Source organism: Harmonia axyridis, chromosome 1 (assembly GCF_914767665.1).
Source record: "Harmonia axyridis chromosome 1, icHarAxyr1.1, whole genome shotgun sequence".
Lineage (NCBI taxonomy): Eukaryota > Metazoa > Arthropoda > Insecta > Coleoptera > Coccinellidae > Harmonia > Harmonia axyridis.
This window is the reverse complement of record NC_059501.1, coordinates 44302393-44318738: the sequence shown is the minus strand read 5'-3', so window position 1 is coordinate 44318738 and position 16346 is coordinate 44302393. Positions and strand designations below refer to the sequence as shown.

Sequence of the window (16346 nt, the reverse complement as noted above, 5' to 3'; positions counted from 1 at the left end):
TAGGTACCTATAGGATTTACTTGAGTAACCCTACCCTTTTTTATACGTAGAATTGACTGAAAGAATAAAAAATGAAGGTTGTTATTTGAAAATCTTTGAAAATCTTTTGATGAATTTGAGTTATTCAACTTCACGATCTTACCATAAACACCCTGTACATTTTTGGTCCAAACCGCAAAGAGTCTTATAATACTGCGTATTGTAAGGATCGAAATGTGAATCCTTGTCGTCACCATTTTTTTATAAGTAGGTACATATTCCAGTATCTTAACATCCATAACTTGACAAATTATGAAGCGTTGATGTTTTACCCAAGTTATGGCAATAGGCTGGAATTGTCATCAAATAAGTCATCTAATGATGCAATAATATACTAGGTGTGCCGTTTGGAATAAGAAAGTAGTAGTCTCTTTCTGGTATAACCGGGAGTTGTAGAGATCTGAAAATATTTTTGGGAGAAAGATTAATGTTTCAAACCTCAGCATGCTAATTTTCAGCACAAAATTATTATTTTTCCATAAACGTCTAATAGGCCATCGCGGCGAATTAACCTGTATATTTCGTAAAATTTCAACTTGGTCAGTCATTGTGATATTATTTTTTTTTCTTTTCTGCTTGGAGTAATTTTATGGCAAATTACAAGAAATTTTGCATCAAACTCGAATTGTTATTTTATATATAAAATTGAAATCTCATCAAGGTCTGATATGTATTACTGAAATATCGAGTTTTTTTTTATTTTTCTCTGGATCAGGTTACGCGATCGACATAATATTGAATGAAGATTATTCACTTTCATCACCACATCTGGTTCAATTTCCGAAAAATAAAGACATCTTGACGAAATTATATAGTGCTCTGTTCGGTAAACGAGAGCTCAAAAACACTCACATTACTTTACTTACATTACTGGACGAGTATCATACTGCTTCACAATGTATGGCTGCTATAATGAACAATGAAATAAATTCAATGAAATAATTTGAGTTGCCTAAATACTACTTCCGTCTGTTCACGTTTATTTCTGGCTCAGTAGTTCAGTACGAAGGACATAAAGAGAGTGCAAATTAAAAGATTCCTATTCGTCATTTTTACCTCAGATTGAAATAATAATTCACTTCTCACATATTAAATAGAACAGACTGAGCATAATATTCGAACTCAATTAGACATATTTTTTGTTTGCCTGAATAAATATATTATTTTCGGTTCCATTCAGTAGGAAAATAAGGTACAAAAATGTTTATAGTTATATGAGTGTTCCGATAATAACATTTATATGAAACATTTTCTAGAAAAATGCAAAAATAAATTTGATTATGGAGGTTATTGTTTCTATTTCTGCAACTTCAATTCCAGGAGTAGGTACAAGCAATTCTGAATTGTCCCCAACATGGTTGTCTCATATCTAGACGTTGCCGAGTTGAAATTACTTTTCAAATAAACAATTATATTATGTACAGGTTGTCCCGGGAGTAACTAAGAAGTATATACAGTTACTCCCGGGACACTCTGTATATTATTGAAAATGTCTATTATATTGAATGAAATCCTTTGATTTGAATATTTTTCAGTTGAATATGAAATTTTGAACAATCTACCTTTTATATTTTCCTTCATTTTCGAATTTGTGGAAAAAAGAATATTTGCTATTTTCTTGTATCTACCTGTTTAAACCAGAACTTTGGCATCTAGAGGTTACATTCTTTTTCGAGACCTGTCATCGTTTGTTTTGTGAGTTTGTATTGTATACTCGATTTCATATTTCTTATTATTTATTCAATTTTTCTTTGAGTGAATTCAATCAATCGCAGGTTAGTCCTTGAAATATGTTTGGGTTCCGCTCCATCAATCAAATAAGTTAGACAATATTCGCTTACTGAAAATGACGTATGCTCCCTCTATCTATTATTACTCCAAGCTGCTATTGAAGTCACCAGTATTAACAACCTTATTTCTTGAACTCATTAGCTAGTTTATTTTATTGGTATATATGGGACTCTGATGGGCGATGGCCGTTATAATAGTTTATGATCGTTATATCATTAAATAGTATTACCTGTAATTCAGAATCAGCAGTATAAAGTGGTATTCCAATAGGTTTTTTGTATTAAATAATAAAATATCCGCCTGTAGTTTTGATTTATTTAACAGTAGAAATTTCGAATTTTTGGTAGTTTTCTTTTTTCTAATATAATTAGATTTATTTCTAATTCGTAAAAATACGTATTGGAAATTGAAAACAAGAAAAACAAACTATTGTTCTTCAGGATCAATTACAGCACTACACGGCATCTGATTGAACTATTCGAACCAAGTAAAATCAAATAAAGATGAGCATTCAATGTACTAACTTACCTTTGGTTTTGATGAACGATTATAATGTTAACGCGATGATAGTTATTATATCCGTTTCTCCAATATTTTTAAGACTAAATAAGTGGGAAATCGGTCAGTTGTACCTATTCTCATACAGTGGTTAGGCAGATCAACTCCGCATAAAAAATGGCTTTTAGTTTTGAAGTTCGCCGGTCTTGTAAGTTCGGGCAACTAAACTTAACAACGATTTACTATGCGCCTTCGAATAATTTTCATTTCGTTAAGAAATGTTTAAGTATGGAACGTATTTATAAACTTTGAATTTGATGAGAATAAGGATTAATATTCAGCATTACATTGAAATTCATGAAAAATATTAATAAGTTAATGGTTAGGTTAGGTTAGTACGTAGGTACTATTGAAAAATTTGAAAACAAAAGAGGAATATGAAATTCACGAAAACATAGGTGCTAACTTCACAGTTTAGGGATTTTATTTTTCTATTATAGTTTAGGTTGGGTCAGGTTAATTTTTCACTAGCTTACAACTTGATGAAATATCCCTGTTCAATATGAAGGGTGTTTTATTTTCGAGGTATATAACTTTAAGTTGGCATTACTGTTCAAAATGGCGACCGATTCAACATCTGTCAAGTGATTTATTCTCAGTTTGGTTTGGCAATTCATCAGGAATAGACTCACGCCTGAACAACGCTTGCAAATAGTGCAATTTTATTTCGAAAATAATGGTTCTGTGCGGAATACGTATCGCGCACTACGTCCATTTTATCGTCGACACAATCGTCCATCAGAGCAGTTAATTCGATTAACCATGGAACGTTTTCGCACCACGTTTACTCTTATTGATAACATGATAACTCACATCCCTGTACGGTGCGTACAGAAGAAGCTATTGCTGCTGTAGAGCGTAGCATTGAGGAAGACCCGAATGAGTTTATCCGCCATGGAGCACAGGAATTGGATCTGTGTCCATCTACTTTATGGAAGATTTTGCGGAAGGATCTTGGTTTGCGTGCTTACAAAATCCAACTCGTGCAAGAATTGAAGCCAAACGATCATCAAGTAAGGCGTAGATTCGTCGAATGGACCCAAAATGAGATCGCTGTTCCCGATTTTCATAAGCGAATTTTGTTTAGCGATGAAGCGCACTTCTGGTTGAATGGCTATCAATAAACAAAACTGCCGCATTTGGAGTAAAGCTAATCCTCAAGTGTATGTCGAAACACCGTTTAATCTAGAAAAACTGACTGTTTGGTGCGCTTTATGGGCTGGTGGAATCATTGGTCCGTAATTCTTCAAAAACGATGATGGCCAGAACGTTAAAGTCAATGGTGATCGGTATAGAGCCATGATTACTAACTTTTTCATTCCTGAATTGAACAACCATGATGTCCAGGAGCTGTGGTTCCAACAAGACGGCGCAACATGTCACACAGCTCGTGCCGCAAACGATTTAATGAAAGACACGTTTGGTGACCGCCTAATTTCACGTTTTGGACCTGTGAATTGGCCTCCAAGATCTTGTGATTTAACACCGCTAGACTACTTTCTGTGGGGCTATGTAAAGTAATTGGTATATGCGGATAAGCCACAAACCCTTGTGGAATACCATTTGGAAGACAACATTCGCCGTGTTATTGCCGATATACGGCCACAAATGTTGGAAAAAGTAATCGAAAATTGGACGTCCAGATTGGACTACATCCGAGCCAGACGTGGCGGTCATATGCCAGAAATCATATTCAAAATGTAATGCCACAAGATTATCTTGCGGATAAATAAAATTCATGTCAATCGAATCATCCATCGTTGTTTTATTGCAATTTAAAGTTGTATAGCTCTAAAAAAAAACATCCTTTACATAGAGAGCAGAGCTGTGCAACCACTGTAGCCAGGTCTGTTTGTTGTTTTTGTTAAACCTTCTGTAACGCTTGAATCATTCATCTCTCAAACTGATTTATCTTCCCCAAAGATTCCTTGAACGAGGGCGCATATCTTTTGTAATTCTTACTTGGTGAAAAGGAGCATGCAGATCTAATGAAGTTTTTAGATTTTGATTGACAAAATCAAATTTTCAAGATCGAAGAATGTTTCCAGAGTATATATTGTAAATGAGAATTCAATTATTGTTCATAATCAATTTCCTGAAGTCTCTAGCGGCTTTGAAAATGGGCCTTTTTCAAATAACTTACTGAATAAAAGTTCTAGTGAAAACATAGTACAAAATAGAAAATAAAGCTGCATAATGGACTTATTAATTATTTATTTATTAATAAAAAAAGGACTAATTTCGACTTTTTGATGGAGGCGTTACCTGACAAAATTTATTTTTAAAATTTTTGTTTTTAACACTTTCCTTTTCAACTTTCAGATTTGAGGATTTCCTTCAGAAAAAATCTTGACATCATGTATTCATGAATTTCCTATCCGAAAAGTATAATCTAATGTTTACAGACCCATACCTAATCATTTATATTTTATCTGATTTTTTACTCATTTTCCTCCATTCAATATAATAATCTTTTTCAGTTTTTTAAATTTGGTACTCACTTTTGAATAACCTATGAAAAAATTTTTAGGCAAAGTCATGTGTCAATCTCCATTCTCAGAAAGTATGTACCTTATGTCTTATTGGATAATAATATTCCTCATTCTGAAAAATGATATTTTAATAATGCGCCAAACCGTATTATTTGTTATATTTACTCAATCTCCATTTCTATTTTCAATCTATTTAGTTACTTCATGTATTCTTCTTTTTTTTATTAAGTTTTATTTCTGTAAAAACAGAACAATATTCGATAATTGAATAAATACGCTGAAATACGTCTAACGTCTTCTGGATAAACGTCAATCCGTCTCTTGCGACTCGTGACTACCTCTCAATTTGCTGGACCGCAACACCACCCGAATGCTAATCTGCGCATTGGACATTGTTGCTAAAGTGAACAGAGCTAATCAACAGACATGTCGCATTATACATTGGAATGTATAATATTGTCGATACCGCAGTCCCAATGTCGAGTCCATGATGAATTGACTATCCGAACATGTTTAGAGTAACAATTGTCTCATAATATTGGATGTAACCTGTACTATAACGAACTGTGTGATATTTCAAACAAAATAATTCAAAAATATAATTATCTCAATTGTTATCTTGATTCATTGAAATTATTTCGTTTGAGAATTGATCTACATATATGATCATTAATGCACTGTAGATTTCAAAGAAAATTGGTTTCTACCAAATTACCTTTTTTTAATTCCAATATGTTGTATGTTCTGATTTTTTCAATCCCTAAGATGAAATTCATTTCTTTTAATTATGAAGTGGATTCTCGAGCTAGGGGATAGCAACTCAATTATTCTTTATGCGAAGAGAGCATTAGAGAGCAATCTCAGTTAAATTACTATTCAAAATACAAGTTCAAAATTGGTGGTTTGATCAATTATTTTTAACATACTCTACAAAAAATAGAACATATTAAGTATTACATCAAGGTTTATTATTAACTGCTTCAACTCAAAATATCTTGACACGTTTGCTGTTTTCATTTCTATTTTCGAGATCAATCTAAAACAAGTGGATAAATTTTCCCATCGTGTTCTTTCAATCAATTGGAATTTTTTTTTCAATTTGTGATATTTACATGACTAGTTGTCTCTGAATGAAGACTATATTTCCAGAAGAAATAAAACAAAAAAACTTTCAAATAATTCAAGTTTATATCGGAATTTTTCAATTTTTTTTTATTACAACTGAATAATATAGGTACAAATGATTTATTTCTACAACTGTTAATGAAAACTTTTATTATGTGTTCAATGGTAATTTTGGAACACAGTTCGTTGTTTCATTCTAATTCATATACATTTTCATTATGCTCCAATGACAAAAGTTATTTAATTACAATTACAAAATTCTTATTGTGCACGGTAACAAGGTGATGGAAATAAAAAAAAATATATATGATAATAAAATTATAATTGCTAATACAATGATAATTTTATTATCATAGATTTTGTTCATACAATAATAATTTTATTCCAAAAACAAAGAAAACTATTACTAATCCCATTTTATGCAACAGTAACAGTAGAAAAAATGTGTAGTGTAAAACTGAAGGAACTGCAGGAATTCCCTGCTATTCCTTTGAAAACGTGATCAGAAAATACCTGCCGTTTCATACTCGTAAAATATACTATTTTGGATCTTGAACACTAATACATAATTCTGAAAGAATAAATAAATGATAAAATGTTCAACCTGTTGAAACATGACAAATTAATATTGTAGGACTTTCTTTTCAGATTTACCGACGCAGGTACCACCACTGACGCCTGGTACTAACAAGACCATGACGGAGGCGCTCAAAGCGTCTTTCGCGTCGTGGGAAAAGGAGCAGTTAAGATTAAATATCACCAAAGGTAAGATTTATAATTTAATTAAATACAGAACTATGAAAAATGAACATTTAATATTTTTTTTAAAGAACCACAAATTGAAAATAACATTTTATTAATTAGAGTGATAAGTTTTTTTTTTCCAAAAAGTTCGTTACGAATCAGAAGAACTTGTTTGGTTAACAACGAAATATAAAACATTCTTCGATTCAATCGTAGTTGGTTGCTGGTGTTCACATCACTGAACTCCAAGGTTAAGTCCTTATATTATTACTTCTCCATCTCTGCTAAATTTTGATGATTACCGAAGGTCCATAACCCTATTCGCTCTTCCATTCACACTCCAACTTCAAAGATATCAGGTTCTCTTTCTGAGATACTTCAGATACTTGGCCACATCTGAAAACAGATAGTATTGAGAAGTCCCTTTTGTCAACTTTCTAACCTTCATTTACCTGAAAATGTCCTCGCCAGCTTTGATATAGTTTTCCTATTTATCAGCATGTCATTTGAGTTAGCTTTAAGTCCTACTATTAAGGAATAGCTTACAAATAATACATTTTGAATATTGTTTATGATCAAGTTCACTCAAGCAGAATATGATATTTTTCTCATAATTTGATTGATACTTCTTGTTCCTCAAATATATAACTCTACTAAATTAAGGTATGTATGTCTTTGTTTCGTTTCATATGGTTGTGTGTTGTGTCTCCTCGCAACACAAGTTTTCATCATATTTATAGGTTCAACTTCTCTTATATCGAAGCGTACAATGCATCCTAGATTCTTATGACTCTAGTTGTCAACTTCAATGATGAACGATGTTATTTATACGAAAGCTGAAATTAGATGTTAAAATTTAAAAGAATTTTGAAAAAGTAAATTTCAGTTACTCCGTGCCTGCATTCACGTTCTAGTGCTTGTCTGGCAAATTAAATATTTGTAGGCGTTTGCACAACACTCCGACGGGCCGACGGGCGTGCTATAGGACACCTTACTTCGTTATTTCCATATCGGCAATCGGTCTCGCACGTTAACACTTACATTTAAAATCAAACAAATCTTTCCACAGCATGTTTGACTATATTGAGCACAAAAGTTCAAAGGGACCGCCCGTTCTCCTTTGTGTATTCATCAGTTCTTTTAGTTGAGACAATTATTATTTTCAGATTTACACAGTTTAGTTAGTTTTTTGTGTTTGTTAAAATTTCAATGTGTAATACTGATGTTGTTTTATTTCTGTTTGATATCGACTAAACGATTCAAATATTTATTATCGATGTTTCATTGAAAGGATTTACTGTGAACTGATTGATAAATATGAAGTGAAGGTTTTGCAAGAAATAAAAATCCTCGATATCATTTCATTGAAACATTTGAAACTAATAGCTGTATGTCGAATAAGAATGATTTTTAATTGGAAGTTCAGTTTTGTTGCAAATTTCAATTGAACTTAGATCATGGTTGAAAATACGAGTAGCATTATTGATGAGATATTCTCATGGTTTTATTTTCATAGGCCACAATAAAACTATAGTTATGTCATTCCATCGAAAAAAGTACTGACTTGGCATCGCGTGTTTTTTAGCACTCATTGATTCATGCCACGTTGGAGACCTTATAACTGTATATAGAATAACCAAAATTGAATTTTAATGCTCATTATTCCCAATATACATACTGTATAGAAAATCCAAACATTACATAGGTAACTCTCAATCCATTTTATAAAGGTCGAATATATATCGGTATGTTTTATCAATGGAACTTCCTGAAAATACACTGTTTCAAAAAAGTTATGAGACATAAAACAAATAATTTTGCAACTTGAATGTTCACAATTGGTCTTTGTACACAAATATGTACATTTGCTCTAATATGAAGAAAAAAAAAAGAAAAATTCGGTTAGTGATTCGAAGTCGAGAAAAATTGACAGTTTCCTAAGAAGTACTGTAACGCTCACTTTTTACCGGTCAAAAACAAGTGAAATAGCGAATACAGAAAAACCTATTCATAATAAACATGGACGCTCCTACCTAATATCGCTGATATTATACGGAGTATAGTAATTTTGGCATTTATTACACTTGCTTATAAGGAGGGGGATACTAACGTCCACAACTGTTGCTTTTGGGCAGATGTGTATCATTCTGAAACGCTATTTCGTGTCATGTTTTGAAACGTACTCAAATGTTGTAATACCACTGAAATATCAAATAAGGCATTTAATGACAATTGATTTTCGAAATTTGGATGGTTAACCGGATGTAGCCAAGTACATGTAGGTTAGGGCTGCCATAAATGTTGGAACATCGACCGGGACAAGTGGCACAAAAATAGGTTAAAATACCACACAAAAATTAAAACCTCATCTGAGAGGTATTCATTTATTAATAATCCTATATTATATTTTATAGTTTCTATAGGATTATTGAGTTTTTTGCACTTAGTAGTTGAATTATAACACATTCCTCAAAAATAAGATTTATTCAGACATATCCACGGAAAAAATGTATAAAGAACAGAAATAATATCAACTCGCAATAAAAACAACATGAAGTCGCAACAATAAACAAATAGGTATGGTACCCTTTTTTTAGGCTTGATCCTCGGTGCCATTTTTTTTAGCCCATTTATATATTTCAAAGTTTTGGCCTTTCCAATTAATTTTTTTTGTCACATAAATGTAAAATTCTACGTTTGTCATTTCATACTGTAAGTTGTTTCTGCGTACTCATGGAAACCTTTCATCATTCGACCCTTTTAGATAATATCGAAAAATATTTGAAAATTTTAATACCAATAGACTGCACAGAAATTGACATCATATCGGCGGAAGTGGAAGAAGTTTTGTGCAGTATGTGCGCTGGACAACCGATAATTATGATGTCTTTGGAAAAAATTTCTTCTAATAAAAAAAACTCGCCTTTATTTTACTTCGAAGTAAGTACCTAGGATTTGAGTTATTCGCACTGACAGCGAAAATATTTCTTATAGCAATATTAAGTTCCTCTAAAGATTCAATACAAAATAAAGTGATTGTATAAGACAATTCATTTGGCCATGTGTCCAATTGTAATAATTTTATTTTCAATCCTTCAGTTTCAGAAAAATAATGTTTGAGCAACGGAAACAGTATTTCAGCTTTATGATTACTGAAATCCGTTGAGATTCCATAAAAACAAATTTTGTCTCACCTACCCTATATAAGGAAATATGAATCACAAAACGGTCAAACTACTGACCGGGACACGGGGACTTGATGATCCAAACCGGGACATGGCGTACCGGGACGTATGGCAGCCCTAATGTAGGTACATGTACAATTCTTGGACCCTTCTTGCAAGAAGAGTCTAAGAAATGATAACATGCTAAAAGGAATAACCACGGAATTTTCATGGGTTGTTGAGTTTATGACAAAAATGCCCAGAATAAATGTTTTGAAAATTCGTTCACTTCAATGAAAAGATTAATTTTATTCGTAATAGAATACACAAATTTGAATGCGGAAAGTCCTTCTTCCATGATTTGGTAGATTACCTATAAGATCACAGCTTTGCACCGTTCGAAACGGAAACTATTGGATGTTTTCGAAAAAGTTTTGTAAAAAAATTATTTTTATTCTATAAATATTTATCGCAATGGTGTTTTCAACAGAATATAAGTGTGCCAGCTTTATTTAAAGCTGAATATAAAAATTAAGTTTAGTGTTGTGGATTTTGGACAAGCAAACGGAATTCACAAAAACAGGCTACTTATCCCGTATCGATCATGAAATACAACACGTCATTATTGAAAATTATTCAACGGATGCTGCATCGTTCTGCGCTAACAATTTTCAATAGGAATGGAAACTTTCGCTGGCCCGCTCCTATCTGTTCGTTTCCGGTACACATAGTGTTCTACTTTTTGTTCGGTCCCCCACTCTCCTGGCTTGTAGCAATCTAGTGCTTTATCTACAAGCCTTTGTTTCATTTGTGCAAAAAGGGTAATGATTTTTTAAATGATCTTGTGTAGATGGTCATGCAAACATAATTCATGACATTTCCTCTTATTTCTACAACCCCTTCTCGTTTCACCATGTCCATATTTTATGTCCCCGTACAGCCAATGGACCATCGTTTACGGTTTTCTGAGAATTTGTCCAAAGTAAAATGATATACCTGATGTCGAAAGTTTTAAAACTCGAGTTGAAACCTGGATTGTTCTTAAGATTTGGAGAATTTCGGACTCTTTAAACATGTTATAGCCGGTTTTCCACCTTCAACTACGATAAGTTTTCTAGTCGTAGATTATCGCGCTTTTTCGCAAACGGTACAGTACGTGTGGATGCTATTAATCGGCGATTTCAATGAATGGCACATTTTCGGGATCGATTTTTGAAAGAATTATTCTGGTGAAAATCGCAATCTCACAATTTCAACTTTTTTCAAACTATAAAAGAAAATTGGAAAATGGCGTGAAATGAACAGAACAAAAACATCCTACAGCCATTTTATCAGTAAAATCCATTGGTGTTATGACTTATTTTTTATTGCCATTAGATGTTATAATACAAACTTGTGTTTTCTAAAATGTAAACCATAACAATTTCTGTAACGAATAAAATCGCTACATTTCAAAAATATATAACATGATATTATGTATATGAATATTTGCGAAAAATTCAAGGAGTGATTCCTTGTCGAGAAATAGAGTGGGTCTTTCATATATCCTTTGATTTGCAGGCCTTCCTTGCTTAGTTACAGCCCCCTTAAGATGGGAAGTGAAAAGTTGCTTTCAATTTTCTCTTTAAAACCCAAAAAAATCACAAAAACGAAATTAACTGGCATTTTATGAGGGCGAGTAGGCATTCAAAAAATTTCTGGTGATGTTCCTCTATCATTCCAAGGGATAGAAATAGCCACCTCTCACATTTGTTTCGATCTAATTTTATCTATATTCATATTCCACCATAAGAAAATTAATTTTGGATAGACTAATCCATTCTTAACAAATAAGGTCTTTTGTATTTTTTGCTAAAATTCACAGTTTGTGAAGGTTGGAACTATTTTCGAACTTAATTTTATCTAATAAGTGGAATTCAAACGAATATTTCCCTCCTGTCAAAAATTCTATGTATATGGAGAACAATTATCGAAAATTACAGCGAATATTTCCCTCCTGTCAAAAATTCTATGTATCTGGAGAACAATTATCGAAAATTACAGCGAATATTTCCCTCCTGTCAAAAATTCTATGTATCTGGAGAACAATTATCGAAAATTACAGTTTTTTTTTCAAATATTCATATATAGTGCCTATCCGAAATAATCTGTGAACTTCAGATAATTGAAATATTCGGTGGCCGCCAAGGTTTCTGGATTCAACACCAACACCAACGGTTTCTGGATGTTTACAGTTGAACATCGTGCGGGGAAAATCCATGCAAATGCTGACGCAATGCCCAGAAGACCATGGCCTTTAGATTGTAAACATTGCACCAGGGCATAGGAAAAGATGCAGTTGGTGTTAGTTGACGATCTTCTGAAAATATTTCTAGAGAGTAACGATGGTACGAAAACGGGATATCAATTGATAGTCCAAAAATTACTGAAAAAGTTACATTATTTGACATCTTGTGCACATTTAGCATCAAGAAGACATTGGGAATGGTCAGAGAACGTTTCTTCTGGACCAATTTTAAGGATGACTTGAGGGAATAGTGCCGCAAGTGCAAATTATGTGCTTCAGCGAATGGACTAAGGTAGATTCTGCTAGCAAAGATTCTAAACCACACTACACACATATTCATAAACATTAACTTCTGTCGTAGCTGCCTTATCAAGGGTCTATCTAGAAAATGAAGAGACATATCTGGCCATATATAAATATTTTTTTGTTTTGAGATAGAGCAATACAAAAATTATCAACTTCAAACGACAATGCATGTATAGATGTAATTTGAGTATTAGCAGAGGAAATGTAAACGGGACATCATACATTTCAAAGTATGATACAAGAGAACGGATAAGAACCTCAGCAAAAACTCTGTCTCCCCGTATCGGTGTAGTGACTGGTTTACAGAATAAGCTGACATGATTTATATTGAAGAGCTTTCTCTTCAACCAGAACAAAATTTTCTCCATCCTCTCTTTCCACCAACGGTTGACGACTCTAGAATTGCCAATTGGATCCTAAAACAAAAAAAAAGAACCAGAAACGAGTACTAAATATTAGTTTCCATTATATTGATTTGAACTTAGCGACCCATGCTAAAAAAAGAATCTGAAACTGAATGGATAGCTTGGAAACCAACATGAAATTTATAAATTGGACAAGTAGTCACCAAGTGGTCAATGGTTTCTTCTACGCCACACTCATATAGTGAGCTATCAATTGAATGCCATGTGAAGAGCGTACCTACTATTACAACGACCATGACCAGTCCTAAGTCGATTTAAAATACACCAAATTTTCCTTGGAAGATTGAAACCTAGAACTTTTTCTGAAGGATCAACGATAAGACTTTTGTTGAATACGTCATGAAAGTGTTAATTTTCTTTGATTCCGACGGTGCTGTTCGATCAAGCATTGCCCAGTTCGAAATCGGACGACACAATATATTCAGATGCATATTGACACAATGCAACTGATTATTCGTCGTACGATTTCGAACATGTCCGTAACGCTGCTTGGAGGGGTCTATTTATGTGCTCGATCTTGAGCTGACTTCACATTAGGACGGCTGGAATCGTACAACTCGTGTTTCGTTACGTTCGATTCCTCCCAAAATCAAATGCGTCCACATAATGATAATCGTAAGTGGGGCGTGTCAATTGACACTGATTGAACGACACGCCTTCCCAATGTGGACGCAACGTACTTATGTGTCGATCGAGAGTTGGAAGGTCAGTAGACTGCCAAAAGATAACAGTCAAATCTCCGATGATAATATCAGCTCCAATGATCAGTGGCAGCTGAAAACAATTTTCTCTAGAATCTTGCCAATTTTGGTTAACAGTTTCATAAATGATGATGATCTATGGCGTATTAACAGATTTGCAACCTCTGAATTTATTTTGATATCTTCACAATTATCACTTATATTTTCGATCAATAAAATTCTAACTTTATGATTTTGGCTTCATCATTCTCGTTCCATCAACTTATCCCGGATGGTTAGTATTATTGAGAACTAAGATACCTAGTCAAATCCTTGATTGTTTTCATAACAAAGAATGATCAAAACAAATTATTTTGAGCAAAGAATATCTCAATCATGTACAACTTTTAAAGTAAACTACACAATACTTACACAATATAAATAAAGCTCACCCTGAAAAAATACATTCGGCGTAGGTTGATAAATATTTTTTTCACATATTTACATAGTTCTGAAACAATACAATAAATTTCCTTTTTCGATTATTTGTTATTATTACAATTTAAGTTAAATTATAAAAGCATTACATTCAAATTCGCAAAATCATTAATTAAATCATCGTATATGAAATCTTTTTCATTATTATATTTTATGAAGCATTAAGCAATTGTTCATGTAGAAATCTTGAAATATTGAGTATTTGGCTCTGTATATTGGACTATATTTTGATTTATCTCCAATTTTCGAAATTCTTACTTTGTGTGTGTATAATTTTAATTTGTTTTTAATTATGAAATTGGTGTATGATGTGTAGGGGGAACACTTACTTAAGCTTTTCATACTGAATTTAATGAGAAATTAATCGTATTATTGTGAATATTTTGGTTCTTAAACGTACTTGAAGACAATATTCCCTAAAAATTTCAATTGATTCGCGGTAACCGTTCAAAAGTTATGACAGATCGAAGTTTGAGAAAAAAATATTTTTTCTCTCTGAAATTGATGAAAGAGATAATGTCCTCAAATAAACACCCATATTCTTTTAGGATGGGGAACTATTCCATATTATTCTCAGATTATTAACAGCACCAACACCGACAGCTCTAAAAAATTGGAGTAAGTGCCTCCATGGAGATGTACACATCTCGATGAACGATTTAGTGTATATACACAGCTAATACATACGCTATCTGGCAGGCAAGTCTACACTGCCTTATATGCACGAACACGAGAAACTTGATCGCCACCGACTGAGTGAACACCCCTAACACTCCAGAACTAATTTAAAAAGAAGAAAGAATTTAAAGAATTCGCGACATTGGTTATCGAAAACTCCGGAAGGGAAATTATCTTTGTTTTGGTCCAAGTTCAAGTGGGAGTACCCGGAAATGAACTCGCCGATATTCTGCAAAAAATGGCATCTGCTAATCCTCGAGATGATGGCATCATAGTGGCTATGATAAAATTGATATACCTACACTACGCCGAGAATTTCAGAACGGTTTCTAGCGGTTTTCAGTTTTGAGCATCGGATGCTATGAAACATGTTCCTAAACAATAATCTGAAAATTAAAATGACAAGACGACTGGGAGGAGTTACCGGACTTCATCAGAATAAAAGTACGGTTGCCCTGGTGACAGATAACTCACCGAAGTTTGAAGAATTAGTCACCGCTTTTCGAGGAATTTGATATACATATACGGACCGCCAACTTACTAACCAAAGCAACCCAGCATATATACGGACTATACTTACCCTTAGTCGAACACCACCATAGCGTTTGTTCTGCAATGCCCCTTCGAGATCATATCAAAATTCCAAACTTCAATACTAAAGATGCCCTTGAAGACTATTACGTACCTTAGAACAAAAAAAGTATAAATAAGTCAATAATTATAAATGAATTAGAAAAAGGTTAGAGACAATAATATAAGACAGAATCCCTTATTATCAAACCCAGTGTTCAAACCCCTTCCCACCCGCGGTCACGTGTTTCGTTTGACCAAAGCCGCCCAAAAGATCACCTGTGGCATGAAGCGTGTGACATTGTTGACTTTCTGTACTAGTATAAACTCAAAGACGAAAAGGGAAGTGGGTAAATGACATTGAAGTCAAGACCGATGTGGTATTTAACAAATTACCAATATATCTAATTTCGTCTTATTAAATTTCCATAACTCAATTTCATGTTAGAGAAAAGATGGACAATATTTCTGTTTTGTAAATACAATTAGAATGAAAATATTGCCAAGAAAAAATAGCCACCATTAGTGATTACTTGCTGACAATATCAACTTTTTTTGCCTATCAAATTGATTGAGACATATGCAAAAAAATGTCAAATAGATGAGTGTATTTTCAATATCGTCTTGATCCAAGAAAATTATGAGAGTAAATCGAAATTTTAGAGAGAACGAAATATAGCTTAATTCTCATAAATTAAATAATTCTGAAATACAAAGACTTGAATTTATTGGATAATATTTTTTCCCTATTTCAGTATCATGAGATCATTACAGTACTAAAAACAGTGTTGAAATGAACTCATTACAGCATTGTTTTCAGTTATATTTTTTGTTTGGTAGTTGTCTATATCGAATACCTATCAAATTTCAACAAACGTCAATAATTGTCAATATAATATAATTTGGATATTATGAAATTATTTGCAACATTATTCGCAATTTCTCTTAATTCTGGTGATGTTAAATCGATTTCGTCACACATAATTCAC

The 16346-nt window shown here is 33.0% G+C and overlaps 1 protein-coding gene and 1 long non-coding RNA gene across 5 annotated transcripts in view; one reads left to right on the top strand and one right to left on the bottom strand.

Annotated features, from left to right (window-relative positions):
- LOC123671092 (ETS-like protein pointed) overlaps window positions 1–16346 on the top strand; it is a 315036-nt gene that overhangs the window by 238012 nt on the left and 60678 nt on the right. For all 4 annotated transcript variants that reach the window (XM_045604771.1, XM_045604770.1, XM_045604773.1 and 1 more), the window contains one exon: window positions 6654–6770. In XM_045604771.1, coding sequence (XP_045460727.1) covers window positions 6654–6770 — 117 coding nt within the window. The remainder of the gene's footprint in view (window positions 1–6653; window positions 6771–16346) is intronic.
- On the bottom strand, window positions 12056–14878 carry LOC123671095. Its single transcript, XR_006746053.1, has 3 exons — window positions 14797–14878; window positions 14044–14122; window positions 12056–12272 (listed from the first exon to the last, which is right to left on the bottom strand). It is a non-coding gene; the product is annotated as an uncharacterized LOC123671095 (long non-coding RNA).